This window comes from Osmerus mordax, chromosome 2 (genome assembly GCF_038355195.1).
Source record: "Osmerus mordax isolate fOsmMor3 chromosome 2, fOsmMor3.pri, whole genome shotgun sequence".
Lineage (NCBI taxonomy): Eukaryota > Metazoa > Chordata > Actinopteri > Osmeriformes > Osmeridae > Osmerus > Osmerus mordax.
This window is the reverse complement of record NC_090051.1, coordinates 5,495,316-5,519,989: the sequence shown is the minus strand read 5'-3', so window position 1 is coordinate 5,519,989 and position 24,674 is coordinate 5,495,316. Positions and strand designations below refer to the sequence as shown.

Here is a 24,674-nt window from a genome sequence, read left to right as displayed (position 1 = left end):
GCATGTAGCAATCACGCGCATATTAGAAATGGAAAAAATTGCATGTATAATCCCTTTCATCGAGCTAAGATTAGCATAGGAAACAACTGATTTAATGACTGCTAAATAACTCAATTGATGTGTGCCTTGCAGTTAGTTGTGATAATGGTGGAGGATTAATCCGATTATTAGATTTTGAATGGAAATGCAGACCAAAAGCGCACTGCTACACATTGGAACTGATTAAGTGGTCAGGAATTATAATTCCCTGCTAGTGCTCTTGACATGTATATGGTAAGAAATTTGAATACTGGAAAACAAATTGTGGCCATCCCGAATCCAGAGCAGATCATTGCTTCTGACAAGTCTCTGACGTCACACGCCGAGCTTTAGCAGTGCGCCCTCACTCCCACACGCTGAGTTCAGTAGACAGCAAGGCCAGAGTCCAGCCGTCAAACAAATAGCCATTGACCACCAATGAGGTCATGATTGCACCAGTAGCAGTGTTGTGGGATCGTTTGTCCCACTGACTCGGAGCAGGAGACGTCTGTGGGTCTGCTGTAATAAGACTCGGTTACTCACAAGTCTCATTTACAAGAAGGCAGGAAAGGACCCTAACCCCCAGTTAATCAGCTGTTGTGGCATTTTCAGTGCCAGGTATTGTGAAACCTTTTAAACTCCTATAAGTGAATTCCTAACCAGCTTGTGGCTACTGTTTCTCACAGTAGGTGGGATTGAGTTTTTTCCTAGCTAAGAGTTTCACTGTCAACAGCTACAGTGAGATAGAGGGCTGCACGGGCTGGTGAGAGAAAAACTCTGTGGACCACCCATTCACTGTTCATGACTGGATTCTTCCAAGAGATTAGGAAATGAAAACTGTCACACTACTCATCATTGCGGCACTCTACATTACTAATGTGGTGTTAGGTAAGTAATCCATTCTGAGGGGAAATAGGTTTTGAGATGTAGATTCCTTCAGCATTACCTAAACAATATGAATGTGGCAGTATGTCATACAATATAATGTAGCTACAGTAGTTTGTTTTTCATTATTAGAATCTGAATCTGAATTTGTTTTTATTGCCATGTAAGTTTACACAAACACAGAATTTACTGTGGCAGGAAGGTGCATACATTAGAAGATTTCCCCACTTTTAGATGTTACATGTCTTATTTTTATTTTTAAAAATTGCATGCAAATGTAATTGTTGAGATGTTAGGCGCTGGTTCAGTATCTCTGAGAGGAGTCTTACAGTCAAGTTGTAGTGGAGCCGTGGTGGCTGAAACCGGTCTGGGACCTGAAGCTCTATTAATTATTTCCAGAGTTATCCTTTACATTTTCACCTGCCTGCTTTCTGTAGAAACTTCTGACTCCCAAGACTCTTGTACATCACATAAACCCACGTAATTAAATACTTGTATGTATTATTATTTATGTATTTGTGCGTGAAGCTAGGAAAACACGTCTACGACTCCCGGTTCATCAGCTCTGGATCTCCTCAGGGCTGCGTCCTTTCCCCACTGCTCTTCTCCCTGTACACCAACAGCTGCAGTCATCAGTCTGTCAAACTCTTGAAGTTTGCGGACACTCTCATTGGGCTCATCTCTGGCGGGGATGGATCTAACTGCAGGTGGGAGGCTGACAACCTAGTGACCTGGTGCAGCCAGAACAACTTTGAGCTCAATGCTCTTAAGACAGTGGAGATGGTTGTGGACTTCAGGGAGAACACAGCCCCACTCACCCCCATCACCCAGTGCGACTCCCCAGTCAACACTGTGGAGTCCTTCTGCTTCCTGAGCACTATCCTCTCCCAGGACCTCAAGTGGGAACTGAACATCAGCTCCCTCACCAAGAAAGCACAACAGAGGATGTACTTCCTGCGGCAGCTGAAGAAGTTCTACCTGCCAAAGAGAATGATGGTGCACTTCTACAATGCCATCAACGAGTCCATCCTCACCTCCTCCATCACCATCTGGTACTCTGCTGTCACTGCCAAGGACAAGGGCAGACTGCAGCTTATCATCCGTGCAGCTGAGAAGGTGATAGGCTGCAATCTGCCTCGAGGATCTGTACACCTCTAGGACCCTGAGGCGAGCAACGAGATTGTGTCCGACTCCTCCCTCCCTGGACACACACTGTTCCAGCCACTCCCCTTCAGCAGGAGGCTGTGGTCCATCAGGACCAAAACCTCACGCTACCAGAGCAGTTTCTTGCCATCTGCAACTGGCCTCATCAACAAGGCCCAGGACTCGCAATTGACACTAACTTACGTATAAAATACTGAGCGTTACATTAATACTCCTCTTGCACGCAGCCTCACTGCACTCTTTTACTTTATATTGATATTTTATTTTATTTTACATTGTACAGTTTTGTATTTTTATATTTTAGTACTGCACACACTTTTTTTAAGATTTGTATATGTTTATTGTATGCACCTGCCCACCAAAGTAAATTCCTATTAAAGATTAAAACGTATTCTGATTCAGATTATGCTGCCTGGGTCTGTTGTTAAAACAGACACTAACTGTGTGTATTTTGGCAGGAGAATCCCAGAACAGCCCCTCAGGCTGTGCTGACTTCAGCAACACCACATGGCTGGAGTACAGGCAGGGCTCCAAGCTGCAGGTGCACTACCTGCTTTTCACACGCAGAAATGCATACTGCCCAAGCGTCTTCAGCCAGGACTCCCTCAACAGCACACACACTCTCTTCAACCCTTTTCTGCCAACCAAAGTCATTGTCCATGGATACAGGTGAGGGGGAGCATGGGGAAAAGTAACAGTTTTGTTCTATTGGTATGGAATGTTACAAATGTCATCCTTTCTTTTCCATTGTTTTGCTTCAATTTCTTAATTTCCTTTGAATTCATTTTCTTTCTATCTTTTTCTTTCTTTCATGAATGAATTTGTGGCAGGGCTCTGGGAACCAAGCCGTCGTGGGTGAGTGTGCTGGCGCGAGCGCTGCTGGATGTCCAGGATGTGAACGTGGTGGTGGTGGACTGGGTGTACGGAGCCTCCTTCGCCTACAACCTGGTGGTAGAAAACTACAAGGAGGTGGCGGTACGGATCTCTGTCCTCATCAACCAGCTGCAGGTGAGGAACTAACACTAGAAGCACTGCATCACTCCAATACTACGCCTCAGTTTGAAGATGTCATGGAAACTAAGCACACTTGTTGAGGATCTGATGTGTACTTGACAGAATCATGGATGCAAACTGGAGTCCTTCCATTTTATTGGTGTTAGTCTGGGAGCACATGTGGCAGGGTTCGTAGGAACCTTGTTTGAGGGGAAGCTGGGAAGAATTACAGGTGAGAACAGCTGTATTTAAGTTTTTTGACTGAAAGGCTTTGTAGTTTAAATTACCAATCACAATTAAGTATGCATGAAAAGGTTTATAGGCTATTAGGTAGCACAGGAGCTGTCTCCGGGGCAAAGGTGAGAAACAGTCCTCATTTCTGCAAGTATGTGTGAACGATGCTTTCAAAGAGACAGAGAGCACTCCAAAAAATGACAACAGCCCTTTTGAGAGGCACTCTGAAATTGGGAACAAGGGAGATGCCCCTAGTCTAGGCCACGAAATGATCACAATAGTGTTCTTGTTCATATCGGATGTTTTTTTATCTGGGCAGAGGCCTTTATTCCAGTCTACAAAGCTTGAATGGTTGCACTCCTTTTTAATGAAAGATTATTTCTCTTTTTAATTCCTTTCAAAAGGGACTCATTGATACCTTTGGAGTGCATTTGTCTCGGTAAGGTTTGTGTTTTATGACTCTACATCAAGCTTTGTATTTTTACTAGGTCTGGATCCAGCTGGCCCAATGTTTAAGGGAGCAGACACCTTTGACCGCCTTGACCCCTCAGATGCACTGTTTGTGGACGCCATCCATACAGACTCTGACTGTGAGAATACACTTGATCTCAATAACATACATTTTTTGTTAAGGTAAAACATAATACGGTTCCAATATAAAAAATGCTCAAGTGAAATGTCAAGGTCCAGTCACACCAGTTCTCTGTGAAACAGAGATTAAACAGTCTTGTAGGCCATTGAAACGTACAAGGTGGCTTTACATTCTTGCCTGATGGCTTGCCTTCAGATATGATTAACAATGTTTTAACTTATTTTGTTGTCACTCCTGTTTCTCCATGTTATCCTTCAGACTTTGGTATCTCCATCCCAGTTGGCCATGTTGACTTCTTCTTGAACGGCGGGATGGACCAAGCTGGGTGTGCTCGGTCCAGGTTTGCTTCAAGTAAGTCACTTACACATCCGTCCCGAAAACCTCTCCTTTTATAATAAATAACATGTATTCATGTTTGTTGGTACAGTACGTGTGTATATATATGTATATATACTAACAAACATCCAAATTAATGCGTTTATTTCCAGTTTTTAGTTAGCAGGCAATAGGTCTGGCTGGCTGCTGTCTCCCTGAGATTTTTCGTTTGTTGTCAGTTCTTGTGTATTTTCCAGTGTATGGCTATGTGATATGTGACCACATGAGGGCGCTGCATGTCTACATAAGTGCCCTTAATGGCTCGTGCCCATTGATCGGCATTCCCTGCTCAAGTTATGAAGACTTCCTCGAAGGCAAATGTTTGGACTGCAAGGGTGTCCTTAATGGCACCTGTCCACAAATAGGTACGAGCATTTAATGATTAATTCACAAACATAAAACCCCCTTTAACAATGTCCCCTTTGCTTTTAGTGTGCTTTAATGAATTCACATTTTCCAGTAACTGTAATGCAGGATGTCTAGTTCTACTTTTGTCGTAAACATTATTATTATTCTATCTTATTATTGACTACTTCGTTTGACTTAGCTGAAGCTGTTTCTGTTCAGTACTGAATAGTGACCTGCTCAGGCTCGGTTCTGCAAGCGGCAGCATCACAGCTGGAATGCAATCAGGGGGAGAGTTTGCGGAGAGCAGGTCACGTCTGGCCTGGAGACTCCCTATCTCCATGGAGCTGTAGATAGAGCCTGACTGATACAGTAGCAGAGTTAATGCACTCTGGGCTGTGTTAGAACATGTGTGACTGAGGCGTCGCTGTGGGACTCTGCTTTGTTTTCAGGGTTATCAGACAACTGTGGGATAACAGTCTCTCCTCCTCCCAGAGAACAAAGACTTTTCCTCCTCACAACGGCAGTCCCCCCTTTCTGTGGTAAGCAAGCATGGACTGAACAGTAGGTTTGTCTGTAGGTTTGTGTTTTGGGGTGTCTGTATTTGTTTGCCTGTTCCCAACACCCTACCGTTGTCCCTACCAGTTCTCTCTAATTCAGACTCAGCACCTCTGTGTTCCAAGGCCAAGGTCATTTTAAATGTATAATGTTGATTACCATAACATCTGTTGTGTCCTTGCTGTGCTCCTCCACCCCCCACCAGCACACCACATCCTGGTGGAGTTGGAGGTGTCTCCCCTGGACAAGAGTGCTGAGGTGGAGGTCGCTCTTGGCACTCAGGGTCTGCCTCTGACAGAGCAGAGACTCAGATTGTACGTACAAACGTAATCCTGGTTATACAAGGCTTTGTCACGTTCACTCTGTCGACCTCAGCTAGATGCTAGCTAAGGTTAGCTACTAGTAACAGGCTCCCTGTGTGTGTGTTCCAGAGAGACAGGCCGTACAGTGTACAGGAGAGTGGTAGCCCACCCCATGCCTTTGTGTGATATCAACTCCATCCTGCTGAAGAACACGGGTGCTCGGTTCTACAGACAGGGAGATATCCACTTTGTGTCGGTGTGCTTGTCGGAAATTCCCTACCTCAGGTCCGGTCCATGGCGTCTCTGCGCCACATTAGTACAATCTAATAAGGCCAAAATGGAAACAACATGGTGTATTTTATGGTTTATTGTACAAGTAGTGTGGTGTGTTTCCGCTTCAGGAAGGAGGAGCCAGTGTGTGTGAAGAACGTTGCTGTACGACGAGTAGTTCCGTGGGCCCATGACTTGGTGCAGGTGTGTGGGAGCACCTGAGGGTCGATACTGAGCCTGCCACTCATCCCCCTCCTCGTCCTCAAGTCTCATCCACATTCATGCATGGGACACTAGCTTAAACAGACGAGAGAAATGTGTTTGGGTGTAGGTTTCTGCATGGCACAGACACATCCAAGTTACACACTTACTTTACCATGCTCTTTATTTACAACCAAACAGTATAAAAGATGGACCTCTCATTTTTCTAGACATTAGTGTTTATGGCAGATTTTCCCACAGCAAAAGAACTGCATATCTGCATATTGCTAAATTCCAATACAAATCAGAAAGTATAATAATTATAATTATAATAATCCTATAACATATGTATTCATCTCTAAAGAATGAGGGGCAACAGTCATCATACAGTAGCAGGGGGATATTTCAAAGCATTTTGACCCAGAGTTTAATCGAGAAGCATTGGCCCCATGAAAATATGTTTCTATGATGTGTCTTTGGACATCCTTAAAACAAAACAACGAAAGCACAGTTGATTCACAGTATTCAGTTCCACTGTCTGTTTACTGTGAACTCATTATCTGGTACAAATATCTACTCCACATGGACCAAATGCTGCAAATGTGTGAATTATATTTCCAGGTATGTCCGCAAGCGAATATAATTCACAGATTTTACAGCACTTTGCATAAACCAATAAGATACATGTTCCCTTTACCAACTGTTCATTTCAAAATAAACTAAATGAACAACTGGTGTTCCAGATGAATTGTAGATGCATGTGTGAGTGAAGTAAAAACAACACTTAAGTGACCTGACTAATAAAACGCTCTTTCTCTGGTCAGTGTCTCGCATGGTCAGTGTCTCGCATGGATGACATCAGTAAGATGGGGGTGGTTGTGGGGGTGTAAGGTGTGTGTGTTCAGTCAATGAGTGGGCCGAATGTAACTGAAACCAAGACAGTGTTTCCATGTGCACTCCGGGAGGAACCATTCTCACAGCTTGGGGGTGTTGGTTGGGGCGAGCGGAGCCCTGCCTCTCTGGTATCGAGGTGGAAGGTTCTTAGCACTTTCACCTGAGGAAACAACAGCGACATCTTTAAACGCATGTGTGTCCAGACCACAGGCACTCTGACATCTGTACCTCCATCTGTCCCTCTGGAACGCTGTCCTGCCCTGACTGGCTTCTAGCAGCTCAGCTGTCACGTGACCCACATCTCCACAGCTCTCTCCTTCCTGAGAGAGCCACAGCTATCTGAAGGTCATATGAAATATGATCTGTCCTCCCTGATTGGTTCAGGGATGTTTTGCAGTAGGGGAGATGGGAGGGGCTTGAAAAGGGTGAGCACGTGGATGGATGGCCTGGCATGAGATATTTGGATATCCCCAAAGTTACTGTGCTATAATCCTGACACACAAACACACACAGACACACACAGCTGCTATGGAACCTCAGGCCCCTGCTCTCTACCATCCCTCACCAAGGCCCTCATTAAGGCTCCATCTGTTACAAACTAAAATAAACAACATGGTTATTTTGTAATCAGCAAATTTATGTCCAAAGCCAATCCTCTGTCTGTGGAAGCAAATTATTTCAGTGGGGAAGGACAAATCAAACAAGAAGTTTGTACATCAGTTAAGAGAACTGTCTTAAGAGCCTGGGGCTCATCATTAAAATATTTGTATTGAATTTTCTTTGCCCCTGAATCACTTGCCATGAAAACATTATAACGGAAAATGGCCAGTGCATAGCATCTGCACCAAATCAACACCGTAGGTACCTTGCTCCCCCCTGTATAACCATCATCCTTCAAGCCAGTTTAAAACGATGTTAGTGAGTGAGTGAGAGTGTGGACACAGCAAACCAAACAAACAGACATATACACACCCCCACCGCCCTTTCTGAAACAAGCCGGTGTACTTACATGAATCTTAAGTAACGGCCCAGTGTGTTAGCTCCAGCACCCAGCGTCCTATCTTAAATAATCCCTCTCACTCCCATAATCCATTAAGGACCCCGTCATATCAGCAAAGTCCTCCAAGACCAGGCTGGTCGAGTCCTCACCAGAGGGCGGCTCTGTGTCTGAGGTCCAGGGCTGGCGGCGCGGGGGGGCCTGGCGCTGGGCTGGGGGGGTCTGGTCCTCTCCTTCCTGGGCATCCTGGGGCTGAGGGGGGGCCGACTGCTGGTAGGCAGGGGCGGGGTCTTCCTCCTCCACCCTCAGCTGCTCCCCCGGGGGCCCTGGGGCCCTGCCTTCACCCTCGCTGCCCGGGGGGGATGGGGCCAGGACGTGGTAGAGGCTGGGCAGGCGGATGTCCAGGCGCACGCCACTTTTGGCAAACAGCTTGTCGTTGAGGGCGTAGAGCTTGTCAGCGATGTCGCTGCCGAGCATGACAGAAAAGATGCGTGCGATGTAGCGCTCCTTGGACAGCAGCATGTAGAGACGACGGCGCCGCCACGAGATGTAGCGACACTCCGTCTCTGCCGTCAAGGTCACCTGGGGGCAATGTCAAAGGTTAAGGTTTTGAGAGAAAGAGTTGAAACCTTTAAGGTTCATCAGTCTATCAGTGCTTCCTGAGTTGGCTGAATTGATAGGAAACAACAGTTTCCAACAATTTCCTTCTGTCCTGATCCATACGGATCCAAAGCAAATGAGAAATGAGCCAGATTAGAGTATTGAGATGTGTCCTGAACAATTACTTCTACACACACAGACTAAGAATGCACTGACAGGTGGACAGAGAAGGAAACAAAGTTATTGTTTAGTAGGCGCCCAGAATACCTGAAAGTTCCCTTCCTCATTGGGTCTGAGCGACTCCCACTCTGGAGAGTCCAGGAACTGGTGAGGGAAAATGTAGTGGAGAAACTGACCCTCCAAAGACACACGGATCCTAGAGGGAGCAAAGGGGGATTGGAGGTACGGAGGGACAAGGTTAAGGGAAGAGGAGGACATTAAGGATATCAAGACAAGGGAAACAGCATGGCAAAACCAAAACATGAGAACAAGCTAGCAGTAAATATCAATAAAATATCTAAAAACTATTTGTTTACACCATCCTTCCAAAAGGTCAAGAAACTCAAAAATCACTGTGTAATTGATACCACACTGCACTCACACTTTTAAAATGGCATAAACAGTCTAACAACGGATCACAGTTGTGGAGATCAACATTATGTGGGGGAGTTACTACGGTTACCTACTGTCAGATATTTGGCTAGCTGAAAGCTGTCAACATTTTATTTTAGGAAAGACAGCGGAGCCGTTTATTGTGTCATTACACAACCCCAGACAGCAGTGATATGAAGATATCACAACACTGCTGCTAACAACCATGACAGAGACTAGACCACAGTGCTTCACAGGGACACAAACACTGTTTAACAACCAACACGTCTGGTCTCAACCTAAGGAGAACCAACAACTCTAAACTACAACTCCAATCCACAACCTCCGCTGGCCTGAAGATCCCAACTCATTACAGCATCCGTAAAGCTACTTGTGTTGTATCTGTGCCCCGGGTTCTTTGACATAGTCCAGTCCAGTCATAGGGACAGTATGTCGGAGACATAAGAGCAGGCAGGAGCGTCAGACGGCTATATGCCTGCCTTTCCGACAGCTCATTACAGTAAAGCTTAGTCTCAGCCCGAACAGGTATATTTTATTCGACCCCTGTCTCTGGTTCACCTGGTTTTACCTCTGTCTCATCAAAGTTATAGAGATGCTGACAGCACTTTATAAAGAATAATTAAAACGTTTCTCACCTCCCCGAGAGCAGAAAGGACAGCTGGTCGATGGGGGTTTTACCCTCCACCGCATAGGTCTCTTCCACATCCAGCGCTAGCACTTTGTTCTCACAGGCACTGGCGATGTCCTTGAACACCTGCACGGGCACATCGAGGGGCAGGTATACGGCAGAGAAGAGGGTGGAGAGCTCGGGGCCGGGGATGCCCTCCTGGTGGAGCCGGTAGATGAGGTGGCATATCTGGGCAAGGCAAGCCAGCAGCAGCAGCAGGTTCCAGATGAACACGTCCAGGCCACACATGCTAAACCAGCCCCACAAGCTCAGACACACGTAGGAGGGCACGAGGAAGCCGAATATGAACAGTGCCCCGTATGCCCCACTGCCCCCCATGTACCCAAGGAACATGATGGTGTTGCCCAGGTGGTAGAAGGCACCCTCGGTGTTGTTGGTCCAGCCCTCACATAGGGGGTGCCCGTAGATCACAGAATCCAGCATGGTGGAGTTGTCTGCACTCATGTTGGTTACCCTCACTACAGTACTGCACTGACTGCCAAAACAGGTGGACCGAAGTCTATAAAGCTACTAGAAGCAAAATATTCTGGTGGTGGAGCAAAGAATTGTCCGCAAACTTACAAACGATTCTCAAGCATTCAAGAGATTAATTGTTCAAAGAAAAAGCATCAAAAAAATACGATGGTTGAATTTAAAAGGTTGTTCCCTGTTGTTCTCTTACAGTAAGTGCAGTTGAAAATCCCGACGGACAGATTTTTTGCTTCAGCTGTTTCACCATAAACATGACTGGAGTGGCTTTCCTCTTACATTGTGTGGCTCTCCCTCACTCCTCCACCCTCACCTCTTCTTTCCCACTGTTTAGAGGTGTCTGTCACTTGCTTTTCTGTCTGTCCTCCTCACCCATACGCTTGCTCTGGAAAGCTGGCCGTTGGCAGCACAGAGAGAGGTGGGAAGAGAGAGGGGGAGACCACTGACCCCCAGAAGGATAACCATGTTTGGAATTGAAACCCAAGTAGGAGAGTCACAGACAGAAAACAGACCAGCTACTTAACATAACACTGGTGGAGAAGGGGGGGGGGGAGGGGGGGTGATAGCAAGTGACATAAACGGCCCTGGCTAAATCTCCAGGAACTCTTGAATCCTTGCTTCTGCCAGTAGTGAACCAAATTGCCTCTTCAACAAATAATTGTCCCTCAGTTCTCACTGATGCAGTCTACTGCCAGAAGAAGGGCTTTGCCTGTGCATATTTAGAGACACTGAAATAGGCAGAATGACTGCACAGGTCAGGTTTCAGAGATGGACTACCACCCCCCATATTTCACATACTATGCCCCACCAACCTTGGCACCCATAGAGAGCTAGTTCATGTATCACTGGCACAGGCATCAAGATGTCGTGTGTCCCTAATCTCACATGCAAGAATTAATGTGAGTCTACTCTACACATGTTTTTGTTAAGGGACGCTCATTTGTAGGTTCTTATCTCTGTCGGTAACTTCATACAAAAGCTGGTAAGCTCTGAGCTGATTGATGCATGATATTAAAAAGTTATTTGCTGATGTTTTCTATTTTTGCATGTACAATATTATTTGGTAGGTCTAATTTTGATCAAGTTAGCTGTACTGTGCAAGCAAATTATGAGACATAAAATGTATTTCTACCAATTGACATTTTGTTTATATAACTGGTGGATTGATGAAACACATTTGAGTGATTAGAGATGAATGTAGTTGACAGTTGAATCAAGACACTGTTTACGCAGATAACACAGCCTTGATGACACATGACCTCCCTTCAACAATCTCTGAAGACATTTGAAAGACATAAGTCTACAGCAAATGGACACTATGTTACCACCTCCAGTCAAACAGTCCTGTTTCACACACACATTCTCCCTACAGGCTGATGAGAATGTTGCTACGTGCATCAGACTTGCCGGCCAGGACTCTTACCAGCCAGCCCTGTAAACATCCCTCCTGGAGGGAAAGGTCACTACGCTTTAGTCTGGATTGGCGTCACAACCATACAAGGCACTGAGCCAGAGACCAGTTACCCACCCTCGTCACTCCCAACATGATAACAATAACATTCTCCACGACACTCATTACTAAAATGATCCTGTATGTAAAATCTGTATTGAACCTTACAATGGCTCCCCTTCAAAATATATATATAGTACCTCAGAACCCATGTAGGTTCATTTCGAGCAACTGGGTCATTGCCCATATTTGCTTTAGTTATAGACCTTTCTGCCATTAGCCTAAAAGATTTGCCAACTTTTTGCCAACAATTGCTTATAAAATAGCAAGGTAGGGCACATGCTACTTCAAAAAACAGTGGCACATTGTTAAGGGAGGAATGTTGATATGCCAAGTGCTGGCTGAGCAAGGGTATGGGTTATTTTAAGCTTGGGTGCATACTTGAAAGAGCAGCTGTGACAAGCCAGTCTTTAACAGGAAACAGAATACGAAAGGACCTTTAAACCAGGAAGCTTATGCCAGAGGAAACTGTCAAAAAAGAACATTTTATTTAACCAACTCGTTCTGCCAAATAAAATACATTTAAGTTGTGTTGCATAGGAGATTTATTTAATTGCAATCAGCTGAACAATGTATTCACGCAATTTCTCAAAGACAAATAATAAGACATTTTACTCAGGAACACCACAGCCATTAACATCCCAGCAACACATCTCTCACCACAATGCCAATCTTCCCTTCACATTTGAGGTATAAATAAAAACAAGCAGATTATCGAAGGTCCCCTTTCATAATACTGGTCAGCCATGACACTGTAACAGAGAAGAGAGTGGGCATGAGTTCCTATGGCACACGGATCAAGAAATTCAATGAGCATCAAGACAGGTTTATCTTCTGTAATTACATTAGTAGGCCTAGCAGGTGACCAGTACATGGTTTACTTAACCTACTGATCTTATTTTTTATCTCTAAATGAAGATAAGAAATAGCATCAGATTAATTTCTATGTCAATCTTGCAAAAGGCAACCACGAAATGATACCGCCTAACATTGCCGCATACCAGCAAAAAAAAGCCTGAATAACAGGCTTCAGGGGAGCAAGTCACCTTGAGCCCCACCCGTTCACTCCCATCGTCTACACAGTCCTCTCGCGAATGTATAATTTCGTGATATGTGACAATCCATGACAGTTTATGCGGTATGTATTTTCGACCACCACATCACCACGTAGGCTACATATCGTTTAAGATCAGTTAACACTAGCGGGAAAACAAGGCGAAAGTTTAAAAGTAGGCTGTAATTAGTTAGGCACTTACCAACACGCAATCTTATAATGGGGCAATTAAATTTTAAATCCAAGCGCCCTCATACAATCTTTATGAGCCTCAATCAGATCGGTGCAATTCTCTTCTCCTTTTTCAATGATGCTGCAAATCAAGAACAAAAACGTTACAACTTGCACTACAAACTGCATGTAGCAAATTATTATCCAACTCGCCGGCAATGAAACTACACGTCAACGACTCACCAAGCATCTCTGACTTTCTTCGTTTCGGGACACGCACAACAGGGTTTCAGTGGTTTCTTCTCTTCCGTACCCTCAATTGCAGGAGTAGGGTCAACACTGGCAGCGGATAAGGATGACATCTTCGGGCTGAAAACGTCGGTACAGACATTATTTTTCTTAACAGATGGGAGGTACTGGAGAATATGTAATTTCACACTTACGATCACTCGCAATGTTTAGAAGTATGTTAATATATCGATATACAAATGGTGGTAGTCCTTCACTTTCATTACGGTCACACTGAAATGGAAAGTCGACCTCATAGCTAAGTAATGCGACTGGCTAGCTAATGTTACCCATCTCATCACCTGCTATGTTGCACTTGCGAATATCGTGCACCTTGAGTAGGCTATGTGCTGGTATACTGCACCATGTGTATTTGGTATGTGTCAATATGTTATAACAGGTTAAATTTAGATATGTAGATATGACAAACATGAACATGAGCTCATCCTACAACATAGTTGGCCACCGATATTTACAGTTTGCTAGCTAGATCGAGGTTGATGAGGTTTCTAGCTTGCTAGCTCACAAGCTAAACATCCTCAATGTCACAAACGAGCCAGGAAAATATGCAGTAATGGATCATTCATTATTGTAAGCCAGCGAGTGAAAACTAATCTGCACACATACTGTACTCAAATAAGCTTCGTACAACTTACTACTAGCTAGTTGTTTGCTCGCCTTCTGGTATGGAAGATGACTCACATGTGTCCTTCCTTACACAACATGGTAGAGCCATGCATGATTATAAAAAATGCTTCCGCGGCTAAGTGGCTCTGGGACATGTAGTTTTGACATGACAACCTCTCGCGCGTGCGTGCATCGGGCCATTCTTGTTCTGAGAACATTTGTTAACTTTAATTGTAGCCTAATATATTACTGATGAGGAATTTAATAACCTACATAACTTGCATATTTAGAATATAATTATTTTAAACCAGGAGGAATGCCTGGTACAGAACCATATAGACGTTTAGTTTAGGACCGGACAGAAGGGGAATATCCCAATGTTAAGAGACCATGGAAAACATGGACCCATTAAGTAGACCAAACATCAAAGCTGATGATTGCCAGGAAAGTCACTATGGCAAGAGCTCAGTGGCACATTGAAGCTCGCAAACAAAGATATTGTCAGCGCCATGTTGAACTACTCTTTCTGCGCAGGAGAGCTCGCTGTGCTACCCTTTCTTTTTTCTCTTCTTTTTTTTCTTCCTTTCTTTACTGTATGCTATCAAATTACGACTGTACATTGCCAGGGTTCCTAAATTGAAATATTATACAAAATACTACACATTTTCATGGCTTGCATGGTTAATTTGACATAAAGTAGGCTGGTGTCATACATCTTTCAGTAACGTTATCATCCTGAAAACATAACAAAATATCTCTATTATATAATTCCATATAACACCCATTTTGTATCTTTTAAAAATGATGTACATCTTTCCAAAATATTTCTACTGTAAAAAATTATAGCATAGTCCTTTGGTGAAATCTGAATTTTAATTAATAATAATCTTTTTTGTATGAAAGAAGATGCTGTGCTCCTGCTTTATTGAATGGCCAATGCTGTCTGTGACGTAAGAATAAAATGGGGTGCTAATTTACCCATTCACGATCTGTTTCAAACTCAACAAAATTCAGCAAAAAATAATTACGGGAAAAAGCTAGCATTTTGAACCAGATTTGACAACAGAAAAAAATTGGGTCAGAAAGTTTGGGATATTTTGAGTGAAAGTATGACTGAAAAAGGTTTGCAATGAAATAAAGACATTGATTGAAATTCCACCAATTTCATGTTTACATTAATTTAGCACTCTTTGATGTATTTGAGGTTTGATGAGAAGGAGATTTACACCCTGGTGTCCAAGTACTTGAAAGAGATGAATAAGTATTTGAGGCACATTGTGATTAAAAACCTAGATATATTGTGTTCTTAAGGAAATACTGACTGCCATGTGCTCAAAATTACAAAATAGCCAAATCCATGTTCCAGAACCAATTTAATCAGCGCAATTCTTCTCAAGCTACTGTTGAAGGTCTTCCAGGAAGGTGATAACATTGTCCACCAGCACACACCTGGAGACCACATGTTCTTTGAGCAAGGCCAGGTGCTGATGGAGGCAAAGTCCTTCCAGAAGGAGTTGTGTGACAGAGACCACTTTGGAGGTGGGCTGTGAAAATATCTGGTGTGTGTGTGCAGGCATTTTCCACCACACCTTGCTTCCACAGTGTAATTCTCTGAATCAGCAAAGCACTATGACAGATTATTTACCTAACCAATTTATCATAACACCTTTGCAGGGGAGCCATATTTAGCTGTGTAAAAAAAAATGTTACAGCAGGATTGGTGCAATAATAGAATTATGTCTTTGTTCCTCAGAGATCTGCCTCCCAACCAGAAACAAGCGTGTGATCACCGTGAAAGCTCTGACTCTGACAGCTGTTCTCCACAAACAGCTCTGAGCAGGTTCCGCAGGCTTTCCCAGGGGCAGATCTGGAGAGATTGGCCAAGCAGGACATGAGGATTGACAAAACCTCTGGGAGCTTCCGCTTAGGACCACCTTTATCCCTGCTGTGTGTACGTGTTACACATGCCTTGGACATTTAAAAGTGAGGTTTGTACTTCTACAACGTGTTTACAGAGTGCAGCATGCAACAAAGTGGCTCCAAACCGAAGGATACAGCAGAACATAAAACTGACTGAATGAGGCTGTGCACGAGACAAACCATTAATCATTAGTTTTACAGTAACCCACTTTCAGATTAAGATTTCTCAGCAGTAAATAAAAAAAATGGATGTACAATTGTATACAATGTGCATTGCTTGCATTTTCTATTTCCCCAGTGTGTCACCTTACTTTGTTACCTAACATTGTAACAAGCAAAGCAGCTTCTCCAACCTGACGGATATAAATGTCGTTTGCTGTGGGTGCTTTATATCCTCAGTGGGCCTTTTGAAAAAGATTTTCAAGGGCTTTTCTCTTTCTGTCATTACCAAGCTTGATTTCTGACACACAAGCATGTGCCCTGATACTCATTAAGCATTAACTCTGAGCTTAGCATAATAAAGTAACACATTAACCAGGCAGTCCAAAAGATTGCATCCTGGTAATAAATGATTTGATTACATAATTAAATAAATGGCAAATAACATCTGTTTAATTACATAAATATAAATTATGTAAACTTACACCTGACTTCTTATAAAGTATTTAAAATAATTAGAAATGAAAATATTTTTATGTCAGCTTCTCTTGGTAAATACGTAATACATGCACACGTTTGTGGCGTTGTATACCTTTCCTTCTTTATTTCCATGATCAGATTACACTTTTTATTATCTACTGCTCAAGATAACCTGGCCTGTATTGAACCTTTTAACTGTATACTGTATACAGTAACTATCTGTCTGACAGATCTGTAGTTCAAATTACGGTAATTGTGATACTCAAAACCCTCCTATTGTGTTCAGTATTAATGTGAGACAGCCATACCCCTTTGACTAGGCTTGATTCATGTGTGGATGAGACCGAGATGCTGAATAGTTGATGAGCCGGGGGAGAGAGAAAAAAATAGAGAGAGAGAGAGAGAGAGAGGAGGGAGGGGACAAAATAGAAAGAGGGATAGAGCGGAAAGTCTGCTTCTCATTTTCCTCCCTCCAAAGTAAGCCCCGGACAGGGTGCTGTGATGGAAAATTACCCTGTGACTAAGGAGAGAGGTCAGCAGCATACAGCAAAGTTCCAGCTCTGATCCACAATCTTACACTGGAAAGATGGCCAGAGCATTCGGCTGATCCGAGTGGGCCAGCGCTGGGATGAACCGGTCCAGACGCCCTGCAGTGGGGGTTCCCGTAGCCTCGACCTGCGGATGGAAGGCTCTGTTACTCCCTCAGCAGAACCGGCAGTCTTTATACGTGTACGGCAGCGAGGTGGCCGTGGAGAAAGAATGTATCCGACAACTACAGTGCGGCGTGTGGGTCATCCACCCCTTCAGTCAGATCAGGTTTGTTTGTTTTGTTGTTTTTGGTTTCACATGAATAGTGATGCCAAGGTAATGTGGCATTATTGTCTGGCAAAGGAAATTGATACAATGTTGATTCATTTATGGGAATTAGCTATGTTTGTGCGGAATTTGTAAAAACTTGATTTTTTATTCCCCCAGGAGTTATTACATTATGTGTATGATGGCCATCACATTTCTCAACCTTATTGGGATCCCGATGGAGATAGCTTTTCTGGATGGTCGCAGTGGTGTGGGCTGGGAAGGCTTTAACGTTTTTTCGGATACACTGTTCCTGATTGACGTGGCCCTGAATTTTCGGATGGGCATCATTTCTGAGGACAGTGAGGTGAGAGGAGCCGCACTCCACTTCCAAACAGTCCGGGATTGTTTATAATCTCCTTCACAGCGCATGCAATATCCCTTTCTGCCCCATTTGTAATCTACTCTAAACATGTAGGGGTAGATTAACAATTCTCAAGCACGAACATGGACATGGTTAGCACCTGTTATAGCTTGAAGGGATTAAGTGCAAATGAAAACTTCAGAGCGACACAGTACATCAGTGGAATGAATGTGTTGTTTTCTCTGTTTCTTCTGTTGTTGTCAAATCAGAGACTTTAATCTTGTGCTTGGAAAAGAGATGTTGGTTTGTTGTGTCTCTATGGGCTGGTTTATCAGGACACAATTAAACCCAGTCCCAGAATACTTATTACTTTTAATGAAGGATCTCCACTAAGTATGTTTTTTAGTTTGAGATTGTTTTTAAGCTTTGACCTCTGAATAACCACTGTTATGTAATGTTTTATCTAGCTGTTTAACTAGCAGCTTTGGGGCACCATCGTGTCAGCTTCTTTATCAGTTTTATTCATGCAAAGTTGTTTTGAAATATTGATGTACAGTTTGGCCATTTGATGATGCTGTCAAGTTAATATTAATTTTCTTGTCTATGAATAGAATCCTGACTCTAAATGGCAACAGTCGCATCTAAATTTGGGCAAAATCCCAAAACATTTTTGTTCAGTTGAAGTGTTTAATTATTCAAATTGCTGAGACATATGCTGCCAAGCATTTTCATCCATCAACCTAACAATCTCTCTGTTCAATTCCAATTGCACAGGTCGCTATTCTGGATCTCAAACAGATCCGACTGTGTTACCTCAGGACCTGGTTTATACCCGATGTGATCGCAGCATTCCCTATTGGCTACATCCTGCTCATTGCTGTAATTATACCTGAACTATGGGAACAGCTCAAAGAGACACTGTATTGTCATTGTGATCATGATAGATCAAATGCAATACTTTAACATGTCTTCATTTTCTTTCATGACAGGACTTACAGTTTCAGAGTGATCCAAACTCTTCTAAAGCCAGCAGAATGATGCGGATCCTTATGTTTGTCAGAATCCTCAGTCTGGTCCGGCTCCTTCGAGTGTCCAGACTCGTTAGATTCTTCAATGAAGTGGAAAAAGTAAGTCCAGACGTGTGATTATATTCAAATTCCAACTCAAGATAGACCTATAAAATTATTTACACACACAATTGTTTCTGCTGGTCGGCCTAATAATAACCAAAACCTAAAAATGGATGTAATGTAGCAGAATAAAATTGTTGGTGTGGGTGAGCTGGTCTGCAGAAAAGGATGAATGTACCTTTTACAGTTCGGATTGTGGGGTAATTTAATATCAAATCAAATGTAAAAAAATTGTATAGCCCTTTTTACAAGCAATGTCACAGAGGCCTTCAAAATCACATTGTTACGATCAATTTGTTGTTTATGTTTTTCTCCCACAGATTTCAAATGCAAACCTGGATGTAGTTCGGCTATTTTTCAGGGTACTGTCGTTGTTCATGATGATATTCCTGCTGTGCCACTGGAACGGTTGCATCCAGTACTTCATCCCCATGCTGGAGGAGTTTCCCTCAGACTGCTGGATCAGGAGAGAGAACCTAATGGTGAGCCCAGAATACCACCGCGGTTTACAGATCCATTTCAAAGGGTTGTTTACATTCAAGGTCAGACTTCTCCTAATCTGACGAAACATCGATTCTAAGGATTTATATAGCCTTAATGGTTTTGCGTCATAGAATGAATCTTGACTTCAGCCTCCCTGAATCTATTTGTCCCAGAATGCCACTGTAGGTGAGAAGTACTCCTTTGGCGTTTTTCGCGCTCTGTCACAAATGATTGCGTTATCCTACGGGTCCACAGAAACACCGACCAGTAAGTTTTCTAGCCTTGCCAAGACATAAGGAATATGTTACACTGGTTGTGTTCCCACCCATGAAAGTAAATGAGTGTTATTGTGGTCACCTGGCCAGATGAGACAGAGATGTGGATCGTCATGGTGAGCATGGTGTCAGGAGCGCTGATGTACACGGTCCTGGTTGCCAACACGGCTGCCATCATAACAGAAGGAGACCCTACAGCCCAAGCATACAAGAGCAAGGTACTCTCAGCAGAAAAACAAATTGTGTTTTACACAGTTTTATCAGAACAATGGCCTTCCTCAGAGAATAAGGTTTGAATAATCCACAGATCAGTCACCTGGAACACTACATGACCTTCATGAAACTTCCAGCCGACCTTCAACTCCGCATCAACAAGTACTACCAGACTCGCTTTGGGGGCAAGTGGTTTGACGAGCGGGACATTCTCAACCTGGTGTCCTCCTCCTTGAAAGAGGTACCCACTCAGTGCCACACAATATGAACAAACAGGAATGTAATGTTTGACAGCATGCCCAACATTGCCCCTGTTTTGTTTTGGCATCTTGGTACTGTTTGGTCATCTTTGTGATTGTTGATCACACAGAAAGCCACTCAAATCAAATACATTTGTATTTGCATAGCCATTTTTACAAGCAAAGTCACAGAGAGCTTCAAATAGAACTGAACCATTGACCTGCCCTTCAACCAACCTAAACCCTCAAGGAAGACAAGGAAAAACTCCCAGTAAAACTCATTGAGGAAAAAATAAAAAAATTAACCGTGGGAGGAGCAATTCGGAGAAGGATCCCCTCTTCCTCTGGCGCTGAACAGCTGTGTATCTTTCTTTTCTTTCTTGTCTTTCTCCAGGAGATTCTGACAATAATGTGTGCCCGGCTGGTGTACAAGGTACCCATGTTCCAGAGCTTCAACGTCAACTTCATCAACGCTCTCCTCGTCAAGCTCCAGCACGAGGTCTTCCAGGAGGGGGATTTCATCATCCGGCAGAGCGCCCCTGGTGACCGCATGTTCTTCATTGAGCACGGCCAGGTGCTGGAGGAAACAGAGTCCTCCCAGAGGGAACTGTGTGATGGAGACTACTTTGGAGGTGGGTTCATGTCCTCAAAGTAAACAGTATTATTAGATGCGTTATGGAGTTCATCTGCCCAGGATCTAATCCAAACTAAAGCATTCTCCTGTTTGACCTCAAGCTCACTGAGCCAGTACCGCGCTGGTGCTGGAGCTAAGCAGCTGGAGAACATCCCTGTCATTAATGCAGCCAGGTGTTCATGTTCGGAGCTGATACATATGCTCTGTTCGTCCGACACATCACCACCATACTGTTTCATCATTTTGAGCATCTGTGATCACATGAGATGAGACTGCAATGTGTTCCATGTTGACTTTCTGTGTGCTGCTTCCACAGAGACATGTCTGCTGACCAAAGGGAAGCATGTGTCCACAGTGCAAGCTCTGACCATCTGCCAGGCTTTCTCTCTTGACGTGGACAGTTTTCATTCCACCCTGGACGGCTTCCCTGACGTGAAGACTGAACTGAATAAGATTGCCCTGCAACAGCAGGAGTCTGTTTGATGCAACTACAGACTGAACTCTATGTATTACTGTATAGAAGAGTAGCGCACATAGAAACAACACTAATGAATATGTACAACATTTAAAAGGTATTTATATACTCAAATGCTTCATTCCAGTGGTTATTTTGGCAATATTTATATAATTACATATCAAGACTTGCCATTTTCAATTTTACAGTATCATTAAGCAATATCTTCGTGCAACTATAAGCCATATGAAACCATAGATTATCTCAGTGTGTTTGTGAGAAAAGTAAATAATCAGAATGTAAAGTTTTTCTAAAATGTTTATTTTGAAGAAGTAGTTACAGTTGTCAATAGCACAGTGGTACAGTAGAAATAAAGAGATGCCATCCTTGTTCGTGTGTGAGAGAAAATCATGGTTTATGTGAGACCTCAGTTGCCCACGGCGGGTTTGAAGTGGAGCATTCATGTGTACCTAACCAAGTTAAAACCGCAACAGCTTAGGCTTAACTCTGGCTGACGTTCTCTCTCTCTCTCTCTCTCTCTCTCTCTCTCTCTCTCTCTCTCTCTCTCTCTCTCTCTCTCTCTCTCTCTCTCTCTCTGTCTCTCTCTCTGTCTGTGCACCTCACTCTCTCTCTCACTCCCTGCCCCCTTACCTCCTCTCTCTCTTTCTCTCTCTCTCGCTCTCACTCCCTGCCCCCTTACCTCCTCTCTCTCTCAATCTGTCTCTCTCTAGCCTCTCCCTTGCGGTCTCTCCCTGCTCTATCTTCGCTTCCTCTTATCCAAACACGCACACAGTGCCTGAGGCCAGCCTGTGCTTGTACTCGTACAGGTAGTAGGAAGCCGGGGGGAAGTTACACTTCATCTCCATTCTGCCTGGCACCACGTGCACTGCCACGCCTGTGCCCAGCCCCTCTCTCAGCTTGGTGAGCATGCGTGCAGCCAGGTAGCGCCTTGCCTTCTCAGGGTCCTCTTCGATGGTGGCGTACACCTCGGGAGGGGGGTTGGGGATCTTCCACTCCAAGTCCACGATCAGCTGGTGGATGCGGTTCTTGTCCAGTGAGCTGGGCGTGTCCCGGAAGCACGCCACCACGTGTGGGCAGGGCGCCTCAAAAGCCACGGACAGGAAGTTCTCTGGCACCTGGCCCAGCTCAGCATCCTTCCCGTTCTCCCAGGGCCCCACGGTCGGGTGGAGCATGACCGCCCAGCGCAGCCAATCATAGTTCTTCTCCAGTGTCTTGAGGACGCTGGCGGCCGCCTCCTCGGGCGCGGCACGGTTCCTCTGGGCCTCCAGCAGCTGCTGGCGCACGTCCTCCTCGGCCTGCTCCAGGAAGTAGCCTGAGCAGCGGCCCCCGGTGCTCTTCATCTTCCTGTAGAGGGCGCCCATGCGGTCCGACCAGGTCCTCATGAGCAGAGCCTGGTCGCGGCCAGTCAGGGAGGCCTGGGTGAAGAGACACAGCAGACCGGTGCCAAGGACAAAGTTCACCTGGTGGGAGCCGAGAGAGATGAGGAAAGGTTTAATGTCGCAGTTATAGGCTACAGCTCATGGCATAATGAGGTGATTAACGTGAAGAGTGGCCGTGCATTGGAACAGCGCCCAGTGCTGATATGAGTCCAATTTTTGTGGTATCAGCATTTGGAAGCTTATCATAATTGGGAAGCATATTATGGGCTGTTAATATTACTGAATGTGCAGTAACGGTATAGGCTGAAAATTAGATTTCATAGAGTGCCTGAAATGTAGTTTTTTTTTTATCAGGCTCATACATCATAGTGCTATGTTTGAACATGATAAGTCCTTCAAGGTGAACACAGGCTCTTATGTGGTTTTCTTTCCCCAAGGTCAATTTCCACACGCTCTCTACTTGCTCAGAGACAAATGTAAATAGACTTGACATTTCTCTCCCGTCCTCATTTCACAGTGTAACCAAAGGTGCTAGACTATTATTGGCTGCTACATTATCATCTTTTCTCAAATCTTGAGGCACCATAGACTTTACACCATACATAAATCACTAAACTCTTATCTTAAGTGACACTATAGTACCTTTCCCGGTATGGTAATAGAGGCCTATTATTTATAATTTTCTGTCAGAGTTGAACTTGTTAATGAACGTGTTACAGTGATTAAAACTGATATGTTACCCTCTCACATGTATAGTGATTCTGTTGGCCTCGGTCAGTATGGGGCCTTCACTGACCTTCACGCAGAAGTCTCTCATCTCCCAGCGTTTGGGCCTGCATCTCTCCACCAGCTCCTCCAGCAGCGTGGGCTGGTCGGTCAGGGCAGAGACGCCCATGAGGCGGCTGTGAAGGGCCGTCAGCTGCCTCTCCAGGCGGTGCTCCTGGACATACTGGAGGAACACCTCCGTCTCCCGCTTGGTGAACTCTGGCTGTGCCCGGACCGCCGCGCCCAGCTGGTAGTAGACCACGGCCAGGTCGTCCTCCAGGCGGTGCACCTCCTGGTCATTCAGAAGGCCCTGGCTGGCGCTGCCCAGCTCTTTGTCGATGTAGTCCAGGTTCTTCTTCGTCAAGTCGGTCTCCTCAGAGGTGGCGGACCCACCCAGGTAGGAGCAGACGCCTTCGACGAGGACCCGCATGGTCTGCATGTAGCCTACTGGCTCTAAGACCTTCCCGAACATCGCCATGACTATTTGTAATTCGGTATGGCACCTCACTGCTTAAGAAAATAAAGCACATTTTTCAAGAATGTATGCATTGGTTATGTATTTTAAGTATGCAGAAACTGTTAGTTTGAATCATTGAATCTTGAACATTGACGTTGAACAGAAATAGGAACGCTGTTATCGTCTGTGTGACTTACCTGGTTGTTTCAGTGTACAGGTGTGTGGTGACCTTCAGTGGTTTCCCAGTATTTATACACTTCAAAATAGTCCGTTATCTGATAAAGGTTCTTTAATCTTCAAGGTATTTTTTTCTTTCCAAAGGAGAACCATATGAAGTATATCAACGAAATCATCAACGGTTCTTTGGTTCTTCCAGTAGCCTAAGTAATTGCTGATCTTGTTTTTATAAAGATTTCCCCTTGAATGACACATTTCTCTATGTCACTTTTCTTTAAAAAGGCTGTATTCTATGGCTGGAATACCGTCAAGCAACTAGAATCAAAATAACACTCAGCTTCAGATGTAGCCCAACAAAATGGTCAAGGATTTAATTATGCAAAAGTTGAGGAACAGACAGAGTGCAGTTGTGGGGAGAAAACAATAAAGTGGCATTTATTCAATTCTCATGAGGTTCAAAACCATCTTCCATTTCAACTCATTAGTGGGAGCCTTTTGTCCAAATCCTAAAGTTTTATATAAAGGACATATATTTGTAGAACTGGGTCTACTTTTGGTCTATTTTTAATCTCTATCTGCTTCCTCTGGGAGATATCATTAGGAAACATATCGTTTCATTTTCATGCTGATGACACACAACTTTATCTGCCTTTGAAACCTAATGATTCTGTTCAACCTCTCTTAGACTGCATTGTGGATATAAAAAAGGGTCTTTCGACTTTACACCATACATAAATCACTTTTTTGTGATTTATAATGTCATTAGATGTTAGCAAACTCTTATCTAAAGTGACACAATAGTACCTTTCCCGGTATGGTAATATAGGCCTATTATTTATGATTTTCTGTCATTGTTGAAGTTGTTAATGAACGTGTTACAGTG

The 24,674-nt window shown here is 44.0% G+C and overlaps 4 protein-coding genes across 4 annotated transcripts; 2 read left to right on the top strand and 2 right to left on the bottom strand.

Moving 5' to 3' along the window:
- The first annotated feature begins 1,848 nt into the window (after nucleotides 1-1,848).
- On the top strand, nucleotides 1,849-5,988 carry pla1a (phospholipase A1 member A). The gene is made up of 12 exons (XM_067254624.1): nucleotides 1,849-2,019; nucleotides 2,062-2,185; nucleotides 2,526-2,736; nucleotides 2,898-3,075; nucleotides 3,184-3,292; nucleotides 3,783-3,884; nucleotides 4,145-4,237; nucleotides 4,459-4,626; nucleotides 5,059-5,148; nucleotides 5,370-5,478; nucleotides 5,596-5,751; nucleotides 5,868-5,988. Exons 1-12 carry the CDS (start codon nucleotides 1,849-1,851, stop codon nucleotides 5,956-5,958), a joined length of 1,602 nt encoding a protein of 533 aa, XP_067110725.1. The 3' UTR covers nucleotides 5,959-5,988.
- Nucleotides 5,989-6,752: 764 nt separating this feature from the next.
- popdc2 (popeye domain containing 2) lies at nucleotides 6,753-10,556 on the bottom strand. The gene is made up of 4 exons (XM_067227560.1): nucleotides 9,676-10,556; nucleotides 8,696-8,804; nucleotides 7,841-8,410; nucleotides 6,753-6,991 (listed from the first exon to the last, which is right to left on the bottom strand). The coding sequence occupies exons 1-3, from the start codon at nucleotides 10,170-10,172 to the stop codon at nucleotides 7,889-7,891; spliced, it is 1,128 nt and encodes a 375-aa protein (XP_067083661.1). The 5' UTR covers nucleotides 10,173-10,556; the 3' UTR covers nucleotides 6,753-6,991; nucleotides 7,841-7,888.
- A 1,616-nt stretch (nucleotides 10,557-12,172) lies between these two features.
- On the bottom strand, nucleotides 12,173-13,994 carry cox17 (cytochrome c oxidase copper chaperone COX17). Its single transcript, XM_067253009.1, has 4 exons — nucleotides 13,876-13,994; nucleotides 13,175-13,300; nucleotides 12,963-13,073; nucleotides 12,173-12,458 (listed from the first exon to the last, which is right to left on the bottom strand). Exons 2-3 carry the CDS (start codon nucleotides 13,291-13,293, stop codon nucleotides 12,989-12,991), a joined length of 204 nt encoding a protein of 67 aa, XP_067109110.1. The 5' UTR covers nucleotides 13,294-13,300; nucleotides 13,876-13,994; the 3' UTR covers nucleotides 12,173-12,458; nucleotides 12,963-12,988.
- On the top strand, nucleotides 12,787-21,369 carry hcn5 (hyperpolarization activated cyclic nucleotide-gated potassium channel 5). The gene is made up of 13 exons (XM_067252963.1): nucleotides 12,787-12,844; nucleotides 15,244-15,385; nucleotides 15,600-15,834; nucleotides 16,992-17,221; nucleotides 17,381-17,567; nucleotides 18,339-18,443; nucleotides 18,554-18,691; nucleotides 19,015-19,176; nucleotides 19,351-19,444; nucleotides 19,543-19,670; nucleotides 19,760-19,906; nucleotides 20,299-20,536; nucleotides 20,855-21,369. Exons 4-13 carry the CDS (start codon nucleotides 17,034-17,036, stop codon nucleotides 21,019-21,021), a joined length of 1,554 nt encoding a protein of 517 aa, XP_067109064.1. The 5' UTR covers nucleotides 12,787-12,844; nucleotides 15,244-15,385; nucleotides 15,600-15,834; nucleotides 16,992-17,033; the 3' UTR covers nucleotides 21,022-21,369.
- The last annotated feature ends 3,305 nt before the right edge of the window (nucleotides 21,370-24,674 follow it).